Raw genomic sequence first — 12,513 nt, 5'->3', positions numbered from 1 at the left:
CGAGGGGCGGGGGGAGGGGCCCAGAGGCGTTCATGTGCCGTGGGACAAAGAGCTCACAGAGCACGTGACGCTATGTTATATACGTATTTGTACCATGGATGTATTATAATATCCTATAGCGGAGGATTTGTACTGATGTAAGTAAGGGCAATAAAGTCTTAAGGAATAAAGTCTGGTGGTAATGTAATACTTGGATACCAACTGCCATAAAACAACAACAACAACAACAACAACAACAACAACTGATATAAGTATATAAGTGTTTCTGAATTGAAAGAATACAACAAAGTATGAAGAATAAAGTCTGGCGGTAATGCAACACTTTGATACCAACTGCCATACAACAACAACAACAACAACAACAACAACAGCAGCAGCAGCAGCAGCAACAACAACAACTTATATAACTATATAAGTGTTTCTGAATTGAAATAATACAACAAAGTCTGAAGAATAAAGTCTGGCGGTAATGCAACACTTGGATGCCAACCATCTTAAACAACAACAACAACAACAACAACATATAAGTGTTTCTGCTTCTGGTGGGCTCATCTGTCTTCAGTGTATTAGTTAATGTGAACATAAACGAGGGGTGGTTTTCTGGCAAGACAGTTTACAATTAGACCAAATGTGGTTATGAATCAAAATATCCATACTCAATAGATCAGTACGCCTACGTGAGATTTATTCAAAATTTTAAAAAAATGAACAAAATAAATATATATATATGCTAATTTTCAGTCACCATCCAAGCAGGCCACTATAGTCATGATCATAGTTTTCAGTCCGTGAAAAGGGGGCGACTTGATCGGGCCCCTGCTTGAGGCGCCCGGCACTTGACTGATGTAAGACTATGATAAATATTTACCACAGGCACTAATCCTACCAAACCAGAAAAACGTGAGAACCTGGCTGTCATAGGCAGTTTAAAGTGGCGGAGGTTCAGTGCATTTTAATACACGCGTCTGGATGATCCATGAAAGTTGAAACGCCCGGTCACTCTGAAACTATCCTGTGTTTTTAACTTTTCTGTGGCCCAAATGTACCAGACCCTCAATGTTCGTGATTATCTTTATTAAGTTGACAGTTATTTCGTTACGACGGAGTATAAGGGCCAACCAAGAAAAAAAAAAGCGCTGCACTACGAGAATAAAGTCATTAATTAATGAGGGAAAAGACGTTAATTAATGAGAAAAAAGTCGAAGTCAGAAAAAAGTCGAAGTCAGAAAAAAGTCGTAAATTAACGACTATAAACTCATTAAATAATGAGAAAAAAGTCATTAAATAACTAGAAAAAAGTCAATAATTAATGAGAAAAAAACTCCTTAATTAATGAGAAAAAAACTCCTTAATTAATGAGAAAAAAGTCATTAATTAATGACTTTCTTCTCGTAGTGCCCCACATTTTTTTTTTTTTGGGTTGGCCCTTATACTCCGTCGTATCCCATGTGCCGCGGCGCGGTCAAATGGCCGCGCAGTTTCAGGGACCGCGGCATTTCCCTTATAGCCCGTTATAGCCTCATAGCTAACCCTAGCCCTAACCTTAACCTTAACCCTAACCATAACCCTAACCAGCAGGGTTGGCACTAGGTCATATAGGGAATTGGAAAGGAGGAAGTGACGACAATGCCCGTGACGATATGGCGAGGACGACATGGCGGGAGCCGGGCGGAAGTAAACAGGTGGTCGACCGTAGTAAACATGGCGAACGGTCCCGCTAATTCTGCTGATCCATCAATAATTTTCACTCTTGGGTCCAAACCTTAAGTTTAAGATGCATTTGATGTATACAAGGACCAAACAATGAGTTCCTGGCGGTGTTGTCTTGCTGAGAAACAATTTAAATGGGCGTGCATTGAATGTAAAACAAAGAATTGTGAAAATGTAAATCACATGGGTCTGGGTTTAACCCTAAACCCTTAACCCCTAACTCTAACCCTTAACCCTAACCTTAACCTTAACCTTAACCCTAACCTTAACCTTAACCTTAACCTTAACCTTAACCTTAACCCTAACCTTTACCTTAACCTTAACCTTAACCTTAACCTTAACCCTAACCTTAACCCCTAAACCTAACCCTAAGTTTTATGTTTACTTCGTTTGGCTTCGTTTATACCATGACTTTGTATTAGCAAAAGTGTAGCTAACTCATCCCAAAACAAACTAGACTGCAAAAATTTTTTTAAACTTAAGATAATAAAGCCATGTGCAGGAATCGAACCCTCGGACGCTTTGCGTAAAACCGTATCTCTATCCATCGGGCCAGCAAGTCTGCTATTTTTTGGAATGCGAGACAGTAAATTTATTTCTTTCATCACCTGAACACCAAAACCGTGTAGCAAAATGATGAACCGCAAGTGATTTGGGCCGCACGAGCGCCGCCATCTTGCATTTCGTCACTTCCTTTCCAATTCCCTATATGACCTAGTTCCAACCTGACCTTAACCCGGCGCGGTCTAAAACGGCGCTAAAACGCGGTCAAATAGCGCAGCAGTTTCAGGAGCCGCGGCGCGCTGCCGGCACAAAAATAACATGGCAGTTTCGGCCGCGCGCCGCGGCTCTTCAGACACTCCCAAAGTTATTCCAGTCTTTAACCGCGCGCTTCCGCCTCCGCTGCAGTTCGTCTATCGTCCAGAAGAGGCGCAGCTGAGCCAAACACTCACACTGAAACGGAGTGTATGGCGCCCCCAAGCGGTACTTCTTTATTATGTTGTTGTTGTTGTTGTTGTTGTTTTATGGCGGTTGGCATCCAAGTGTTGCATTACCGCCAGACTTTATTCCTCAGACTCTGTCGTAGTCCGTAAAAGTACTCCTTCCATTGCTTTGGTGTTACAAAGCCCATGAGGTCATGATATGTCTTTGTGACTAGAATAGTTGTTCTTTATTATGTTGTTGTTGTTGTTGTTTTATGGCGGTTGGCATCCGAGTGTTGCATTACCGCCAGACTGTATTCCTTAGACTGTTGTTGCTGTTGTTATTGTTTTATGGCAGTCGACAGCCGAGTGTCGCATCTTTATTATCAGCGATGATGTGCCTTATAAAACATAAAAACAGAATGCTCGTTTAACGTCGTCTCAAAACATCCCGGCGCCGCCTCATGACAAGCGCGTGCGTGACAAACGGGTTCCATGAGGTTCCTTGTGGCGCGCGCGTGACCGCTACGAGGCTATTGTCGCGCGGGGAAATAACAGCCGCGTCCAATCAGGGACGAGCAGGCGCAGATCACACGGCGTGGACACGGTCGGTTCCACCCTGTCCCGTCCTTAAACGACACTTTTCTCTCTCTGCAGTGACCTGCATCATCAAAGGCCAGCATCGTAACCAAAGGAACAGAGCAAACGATAAGACGGTATAGTAGTTAGGCTTATATCATTCAAAAATAAGTGTTGCATATCTGTAGAAGCACTTGGCTCTACCATTCTTCGTGGGTGACAATGCAGAAGCGAGAATAAGTCACATTTCTGCTTTTAGTGGGAGTAGCTTTAAAATTTAGGTATTTACATTCTATTTATATGAAAATACTAAATTGGACTGGATAAGTATACATGCAATGGTATTTATGTATTTATTTATTTATTTGTCTATGGGAGTTTTTGTTTATAGGAGATCTTCTACTGAAAGTGTTTTTCAAACTTCCTATAAGTGATCTGTTCTTTTCTTCTGTATCTATCTCTGTATCTACCTGCGTTGCACCAATGAAATTTCCCCATGTGGGACAATAAAGGAATATCTTAAGTTATATTTTGATTTTAGTAAAATGTTAAATTATTTCAAAACAAAAATGATATAAAGTACTTTGTTTAAATCTGAAAAATTTGTTTCTTTGCGTGATTACAAATATGTTACTGTAATTGAGTAAAATCTAGCCTCGTAAATGTAATTAGTTCCATTTAAGTTTTAGTTTTGACTGGAGTCTAGTCCAACGTAATTCAGTTTAAACTATTGAAGTTTTCAAGTTTTGTACGAAATAACAATCCCAAATGCTACTAAAATTGAGTAAAAAAGTAACTAGTAATTTGAGTAGTGATTTTATATGTACTTTATGTTTGTTCATATTATTAGCATGCATGTGAGCTCTGATGTCTCTAGATTAACCATCAAATGTCAAAAATCCAAATTATGGGTAGTTCCTGCAGTGGTTTTGTTTGGTTAGGCCTGTTGTTATGTTGCCAGGTTGCTTGTTTAATCACACTCAAAAGATTTAAGTCAAGTGCAAAGCCATTTCTGTAATATTTGCTGTGTCATAGTGATGGAAGCAGAACAAGGAACAGATAGTTATCCAGATGACACGTTGACAAGCCTGGTGTGTCAGGAAGATGATCTCAAAGACGGGGAGTAAGTGTTAATCTGTCAGACGTTGCTTGCATGACACACACTACTTAATAAATGATGATTGACTGATTAAGTGTTCTTATTTTTTGTGCAAAAGGATGAGAGCTGTGGAAGTGGGGGACGCCAAAGTGTTGCTTGTCCGTACGCAGGGTCAGTACACTGCAGTTGGAAGTAAATGTTCCCATTACGGAGCGGCTCTTATCAACGGTAAGTGCAATTTGACACCAGAATGCGTGCACACGGGACGGCCCCGGACATGGCTGACATGAACCTTCTGTTTCAGGTGTGTTGCTCGGGGACAGGGTGCGATGTCCGTATCATGGAGCCTGCTTCAACGTCAAAACTGGGGATATTGAGGACTACCCAGGGCTCGACTCTCTGCCGTGTTACAAGGTAAACGTTGTGAAGCGTTTGGTAAAACAGCGAGGCGTGATTACATCAAAAGACAAATAATATCATACTGGACAAAATTACCATATTTTTCGGAGTATAAGTCGCACCAGCCAAAAATGCATAATAGAGAAGAAGAAAAAACATATATAAGTTGCACTAGAGTATGAAATGTGGTTGCAAGTGTGAAAATAGCAAATAATGTCACATATAAGTTGCTCCAGGGTATAAGTATATAAGTATAAATTTACCGTATTTTCCGGACTATAAGTCGCACAGTTTTTTCACAGTTTTGGCCGGAGTGCGATATATTTATACTTATACTCCGGAGTGATTTATACGTGATATTATTTTGTTATTTTCACACTTGCAACAGCATTTCATACTCCAGTGCAACTTATGTATGTTTTTTTTCTTCTCTATTATGCATTTTTTGGCTGGTGCGACTTATAGTCCGGAAAATACGATAAGTATAAGTCGCACCACGGCCAAAACTATGAAAAAACTTGCGACTTATAGTCCGGAAAATACGGTATACACTCCAATTCAATGGCTAACGTTTGTGTTTTGTCTGCCAGGTCACAGTGAAGAATGGACAGGTGTTCGTTACCATCGACAAAAAAGTAAGCCACAACTTTAAACATATTCATATTATAACAGACAAACAAAAAGGTGACGAAATGCAAACTGCTTCCCAGTCAATGATGCAAACTAAGAGGGTGAAGGAGATGTGCAGCGCAACGCCAGATATCAAGCATACGGTTGTTCTAATCGGAGGGGGTAAGTAACTATTTAGTACTTACAATTTATGCATTTTTGTCTTTTATTCAAACCTCATATGAAGCTGACAGATTTGAGGCATTCGCAGGTCCTGCTTCCTTGATTTGTGCCGAGACGCTACGTCAGAATGACTACAAGGGCTGCATCATTATGATAACCAAGGACAGTTTGCCTCCTTTTGATAAACCTAAATTGAGTAAGGTAATGGAGTGCTTTACGCTAAAGCTACAAGCATTTTCTGCTCCATTTTGCACTTACAATTGACTGATTCTACACTTATTAAAGGCCATGGACGTAGACAGCAGCATGATCCTCCTAAGGCCCTGTGACTTTTTCCGTGAGTTTGGCATTGATTTGTGGACCCAAAAGGAGGTAAAAAAGAAAAGCCGCTAATTTCTCATTCCATATACCGTATTTTCCAGACTATAAGTAACACCAGCCAAAAAATGCATAATAGGAGAAGGAAAAAAACATATATAAGTCGCACTGGAGTATGAAATGCGGTTGCAAGTGTGAAAATAACAAATAAAATCACATATAAGTCGCTCCGGAGTATAAGTATATAAGAAACTATGAAAAAGGTGCAATTTATAGTCCGGAAAATACGGTAAACCATTTTTTTAATCCACCCAATTAATCCAAAATGGTGTGTTTTATTTGGTGGTGTCAGGTGGTGTCAGTGAACACCGTGGACCACGAGGTGAAGCTGTGCGACGGCAGCTTGCAGCATTATGACCAGCTCGTCATAGCAACCGGTTGTAGGTAAGACTCGATCTATTTCACACGGTGAGCCAACACACCGAGCAAAACATATGTATCACTTCTCTTTCAAACAGAGCCCGTCCACTTAGCTGTCCTGGGTGGGACTTGGGCGGAGTCAAGCTATTACAAAGTTACGAAGACGCTAAAGATATTCATACTTTGTCGATGGGTCGAAAGGCAGTCGTCGTCGGAACCTCTTTCATAGGTGATCATCGTCGTCCAGTAAATTATGCAGAATGACTGGTTTCGCCGCAATGAATCGTTTAATCGGTGTGGTGTATATTTAAACAATCGTGCAGGGATAGAGGCAGCTTCTTACTTATCGGACAAAGCGGCCAGCGTAGCGGTGGTTGGCACATCAGCGTATCCGTTTCAACGCTCTCTCGGCCCAGAAATTGGACAAATGACTATGCAAGTGAGAACAAACATAAATAAAACACTCATTTGTAACGGATGAAGGCAAACACATAAATATGCGTTTCTTTTTAGATGTTGGAAGAGCGTGGCGTCAAGTTTTACATGAAAAGTGGAGGAGTTACTGAAATCAGAGGACACAATGGCGAGGTAGTAAACCAGTTCTGCCTGACGTTTTGGTTGCATCGTATCGGACCGTTGCCTAGAACAATGTGCCGTTCCTTTTCAGGTGAAAGAGGTGGTGCTGAAAGATGGTCACGTTTTGGAGGCAGATGTGGTGATCTCGGGAATAGGTCATGTTTGTTTCTAAATTAACATCTCGACGATAAACGGAAGACTATTTTGTTTAAGTGTCTTCTGCGTATTCTCAGGTGCGATTCCAAATTCAGACTTTTTGCACGGAAGCGGGGTCGAAACGGACTCGACGAAAGCGGTCGTTGTCAATAAGGTAAGCGAGCTGTATTAATTAAATGAATGGGAGCATTTTTATGATTTGGCTATTAAAATGTGTATTCCTTTTGCTACATATTTGTACAGTCAATGATGACCAATGTCCCAGATGTTTTCAGTGCGGGAGATGTTACTGCCTTTCCTCTTGCCATTCGAAGAGACCAAATGGTTAGCATTGGCCACTGGCAAATGGCACACGCTCACGGTAAGAGAGATTATACTACATTTCTTTCACATTTTTGCTTCAAGGATGTTTTTCTTTTCGTTTCTAGGGAGAGTAGCTGCACTTAGTATGCTTAAGAAAACGGCCGAGATCAAGTCTGTTCCTTTCTTCTGGACAGTGCTACTCGGCAAATCAATCAGATACACAGGTAATGTTAAAGATGTAGGTTTAATTTCACTTTTGAGCAAAGATTTATTTAGTTTTGTTCATTACAGGTTATAATGAAGGATACACCGAAATCATATTCAAAGGCACAGTGGAGGAAAGAAAGTTCTTAGCCTTTTACATAAAGTGAGGATTCATACGTTTCATATACAAATCGTACACAGAGTTTGCTTAATTACAACTTCCTTTTTTTGATAGGGACGATGTGGTGGTTGCAGCAGCCAGTTTAATGTTTGACCCGGCTGTGGGTCGCCTGGCAGAAATGATGGCTTTGGGACAACGCATAACCAAAGCCCAAGTTCTGTAAGCATCTTTACAATGATTAAAATAGTTCAACTTTATTAGTGAAGTGTATTAATAGTGTTAATTACTTGTTTTTGTGTGTGTATTTAGTGCTGAAGACCTAGGCTGGCTGCAGATGTAAACCATGACAAATTCACACAAAAGAAACAAGATTAATCATGTTTGTTTGCTCCCTCCCTGCCAGGTCTAATTAAATAACTCAAATACTCAGGTTCTAACAGAAAGAGTGCTTAGTTCAGATTTAGGTGGCCTGACTTGACTCTAATTTAATGTATAAGATTTACTATTACAGGCCCAGATATTCTCTTGCTTCTTGGTTCATATTTTGTCCTAATCAAAACTCTCAAATCATCACAATGAATTATGCAAAATGAATGTTTGATATGATTAACGTTACAATTTTGCTTGGAATTTATTTCTGCATTTGATAAAAAAAAATGACCACTTTGATTCAACTAAGCAACGTACGAGCCTCCTACTGGAGAACTGCTGCAAGTGATGATCTTTCAGCTGCAACACGGTATTTAAACCCGACTGATGCAGTGAGTGACTTCTCATTTCTGAAACAAGAAACATGTGGAAAGAATCCTAAACCCGTGGAAAATATGTGTGTTTGAGAATGGTCAAATCATTGGCACTAAGCAGAGAAAACATCTACCGGAGAAGCAGAGACTAATCTACTCCAGATCTGAACCCAGTGAATATGTTTGGGACGAGCTGGAGAAGGCTTTGTGCAGTGGTCACTCTCACATCATCAATACAAGATCAACTGGTGAAAAATAATGCAACGCTGGATGGAAACTGTGCCACCGCAAATGTGTACTGTAATCAAAGGTAAAGGTGCCCCTGGACAGGCAGTGTATTACCACTGCTTCAACGATTGAGCAAGTAGGTAGTTTTATGGATCAATTACAGTATAAAGTAGTACATAAATTGTTTCATTCTTTACAAAAGGAACCCTAAAGTGTTCAGCGTGAACAGCAATATTGCCATGCGTGTCGATGGCCTCGCAACTTAGAAAAGATAAAAGACTCAAGGGGCCCTTTTAACATATTTTCCAAACATATAGGCTGCATTTTTCTTTGAAAGAAAAAATAATACACTGATTTGATTAAAAAACATAAATTCTAATACATTAATATGATTGTTTACTGTTCTCAGGTGAACACCTTCCTTCCAGGTCTGGTTGAATAACTCTCAGTGAAATCATTCAAATCAAAGCTTGTTTTGATTGCCGGCTCCGATACGACACAAAATGGACCGCTTGAATTGCTATAAACAGCTCAGAATACATCATTCTTGGACCTTAAAACCACTGTTACTGTTTTTTCTTCACACTTTATTTTCTTTACTTGCATGTTTTGGAGCATTACTTCACAGACGAGCCCAGCTTTTCAGCCAACAGGAAAGGATTAAGATGACAGTACTAAAAAAAAGTAATACATATTTTTTAAATACAACTGTATCTGTGAAGTCATAGCGAATGATCTTACTGAATGATAATAAAATCAGTACTCTTTTCTATTTTAAAGCTACATATATTAACAACAAAAGGTTCAAAAGGCCATAAAATCCAGTATGTTGTTTACCTGTAGTGACAACCTTGAGCAGGTGTTGGGTGTATCCAGAACTTCTATTTTGAAGTCAGGGGAAAAGCGGGAACTCTGGAGAATCAATGCCATCTCTCCGTTTACTTTGGTTGGAACGTCTTTCTGCACAACATCAATAATAAGTTAATAATTTCAGATGGGATCACACAGTACATTGTAATGCTTTCACTTTCATGGCCTATATAACTCTATGGGAGATTAACTGGTTTAAAAAAAAAAATACAAAATTATGATCCACAAATGTTGGATTAGATAAACCAGGTCTATCACAGAATTCGTACCTGTCCTCCATCTAATTTTTAAAATAAATGTTGTAATGCCACGTGAATCGTGAAACACACTGATCTGTGATGAAGAATATACCTTAAAACAATGTGATGAATCAAAGTTCAGCTGGTCCTTGAACTCCTCTATAGTTCCTTTGTACGTCACTTCAGCCTCTGCACAAACTGGATTGTTAGGCAGCTTGAAAAGCCTGTAGGTTGCTGATGCATACTGAACGTCACCTGCCAAATAGAGACATTGTCAAAGAGTCACCATGCCTCTATTGGAATGTAAAATAAATCAAATTCAGAAATCTCTACCCGTTTTGACTCTGAGCTCATCATTGTACACAACAATATGGCTGGCAGACACTAAGTAGGGTGCACTGAACCCCACGCTAAGAGCCAATGAAATAAAGTCTTGCCAATAGAGAGCTCCTGCCATTCCTTCACCTGAAAAAGACAAGCATTTCATAATACCATATTTGTTACATTGTAGAGAAAGATTCAGTTGTAGTCATCTGGACATGACAAAACATGTCGACTGTACATGTCGAGAGTCATTCTCAATCTGTGGATTTAGTCTGAGAACTCTGAGTAAATCCTGCCCACCGGGCTTACACTAGGGCTGTTTTTCTATTTGTTTACACTGAGAGTTTCACCTGAAGCTAATCTTCTTTGTTCCCCTAACAGCCCTGTAATTGTTAACAGTCCTATTAGTTGGCTGCAGCTCCCTCATCGCTGATGAGTAACTGATTATCATCTGAATGGCCAGTGCTTCTCCCGCATCATAGCTTGAAAACACTATCATATTTGATGGTAAATTTAACCTGAAACCTCCATTTTCAATTGCCTCCTTAATTCCTCTTTCAAACCTTCTTTTTGTTTAAAACCTGTTGAAGATAATAAGCAGGCTATCATCAGGAAGCTCTGTGCGGTGGGTTGGGTTTACACAGCTCAGAGTAGGATAAATATCTAAATTCTCAGATTAGATCTGCAGATTGAGAATGACACTTGGATGAAAGTAGAATTGTTTTGTTTTTTAAAAACTGTCCAGATGACTAAAACTGAAACACCATGGTTATAAGCATGTAATATGGGCTATATTTATGTTTTACCCCATAGAACTGGATCTTGTGTCATGTGATCTGGAACAGGTTTGCTGGCATACATGTCACTGAAGTACAGCTCACCTCCTTCCTGTGAGGAATAACAATAACAGTGTAATTATATAGGACAAGGATATGTCAAATTTGAATAATGAATTCATTTTAACAAACCTTCAACACTTTGTATGCTTCTTTCAGTACAGATAATTTATCAGGGCATAGGCATATTACACAGTTTGACCTGCACAAGTAAGAAAAAATATTTATACAATATCTATTATCTATCGCCACTGACCACTATTAGTAACGTTGAGCTTACAGAACAACATCATTTGAATCATTCTGTAAACCAGCTTCTCTGAGCTTTTCCATGTAGCCCTGAAGAAAAGTGACATTAGGCTTACTATAGCCACACCTCTCCTGATGGTATGGGATGTACTGCTGTGACACAGTGATCTGAAATACAAATAAAAAATTAAAAGGAAAAATTAAGAATCTGATATTTGTATCATTGTATTCTATTCAGCACCTACCATCTCCTCTGTCATGTCAATTCCTGTGACATGTCCATTTGGGCCAACAAGTTTACTGAAGGCAAAACAATCTCTGCCAGAACCGCTGCCAAGGTCCAAGACACGGCATTCCTCAAGCTTGGCAGGGAAAGGAAGTCCACAGCCAAAAAATCTGCACGCGTTCCAATAGTTTAATCAAATTTTACAATAACAATTTCAAGTAGTGTAGAAGTAAAACCTACTAACATACTTTTTGATCACCTCTGGATGAACAAGACTCAGCGCCTCTCTGACACTTTGTGGCATGGCAGAGGGCCTGTTGCAGGTGGCAGCACTGGTTTGCAAATCACATGATGATCCCAGTTGACTGCCATAGTATTTCTGCATAAACAACTTGTGTCAATCATCAAGACTATTTTTGTTTTTTGTTTGATATATTCCTCACTTAACATTACTGTTTGGTTTAAGGCTTCATGCACAATGTATTGCTGAAGAATAAAGTCTAAAGAACAAAGCCTAAAGAATAAAGTCTACAATGTACAACTACAGTAGGTAGCGGTAATGCCATAAAACAACAACAACAACAACAACAACAACAACAACAACCACAACAACATTTGGATAACAGCCACCATATAACACCAAAGAAGAAGAAGAAGAACAACAAGAATTGAGTTTATCATTCGCCTGATAAAGTTATTGATTGATAGAGTAGGCTACAGGTAAGCTACAGACTTTCTCATTGGTGATTACTACGTACTAGACGAAACGTACCTTGACATTTTCATGAACGTCTTGGACAGTTGCCATTATTTTTATGTTGAATTTGATCGCTGCAAAAAGTTCGGGGACCAAATCCTCGTGGACTTAGTACTTTAATGGATCCATGACTTTGTAGGCCACAGGCAACTCTTCCGGTGCATTCAATTTAATTTCAAAGTAATTGTTGCCGATAAACAATTATTCTAGCTATATCCCACAGCCTTTATGTGGTACAAGCCAAGGCATTGTTTTTTCCTCTTCCTTCTTATTCCAACATTGTATTTATTTATTTTAGGGACAGTGCATTTAAATAAACATGTCTGTAAATAGTGTGTGGAGTCAGGGTGCAGTCCAAACTTGGCCAAACATTTTTAACCAAGAGCTATAGGCAAAATGATTTCCCCACACAATATACGTTCTTTGTTAGGCGTAATAGCA

The 12,513-nt window shown here is 39.5% G+C and overlaps 2 protein-coding genes across 2 annotated transcripts; one reads left to right on the top strand and one right to left on the bottom strand.

Annotated features, from left to right (window-relative positions):
- The first annotated feature begins 4,249 nt into the window (after nucleotides 1-4,249).
- Nucleotides 4,250-8,144, top strand: aifm4 (apoptosis inducing factor mitochondria associated 4). Its single transcript, XM_072462694.1, has 18 exons — nucleotides 4,250-4,335; nucleotides 4,430-4,539; nucleotides 4,616-4,725; nucleotides 5,301-5,345; nucleotides 5,421-5,502; nucleotides 5,591-5,703; nucleotides 5,788-5,874; nucleotides 6,173-6,264; nucleotides 6,339-6,469; nucleotides 6,564-6,679; nucleotides 6,754-6,828; nucleotides 6,908-6,971; nucleotides 7,050-7,126; nucleotides 7,216-7,333; nucleotides 7,401-7,499; nucleotides 7,567-7,642; nucleotides 7,715-7,819; nucleotides 7,910-8,144. Exons 1-18 carry the CDS (start codon nucleotides 4,250-4,252, stop codon nucleotides 7,938-7,940), a joined length of 1,617 nt encoding a protein of 538 aa, XP_072318795.1. The 3' UTR covers nucleotides 7,941-8,144.
- Nucleotides 8,145-8,964: 820 nt separating this feature from the next.
- On the bottom strand, nucleotides 8,965-12,278 carry LOC140377330 (arsenite methyltransferase). The gene is made up of 10 exons (XM_072462705.1): nucleotides 12,088-12,278; nucleotides 11,564-11,694; nucleotides 11,335-11,485; nucleotides 11,121-11,257; nucleotides 10,973-11,042; nucleotides 10,811-10,892; nucleotides 10,014-10,145; nucleotides 9,793-9,935; nucleotides 9,409-9,531; nucleotides 8,965-9,245 (listed from the first exon to the last, which is right to left on the bottom strand). The coding sequence occupies exons 1-10, from the start codon at nucleotides 12,121-12,123 to the stop codon at nucleotides 9,189-9,191; spliced, it is 1,062 nt and encodes a 353-aa protein (XP_072318806.1). The 5' UTR covers nucleotides 12,124-12,278; the 3' UTR covers nucleotides 8,965-9,188.
- Nucleotides 12,279-12,513: the final 235 nt, after the last annotated feature.

Source organism: Eucyclogobius newberryi, unplaced genomic scaffold, assembly GCF_026437365.1.
Source record: "Eucyclogobius newberryi isolate DKJ021-1_F unplaced genomic scaffold, fEucNew1.0.hap1 SCAF_10, whole genome shotgun sequence".
In the NCBI taxonomy this organism is placed as follows: domain Eukaryota; kingdom Metazoa; phylum Chordata; class Actinopteri; order Gobiiformes; family Gobiidae; genus Eucyclogobius; species Eucyclogobius newberryi.
The sequence above is the reverse complement of the archived record's forward strand: the minus strand, read 5'-3'. Positions and strand labels throughout refer to the sequence as shown.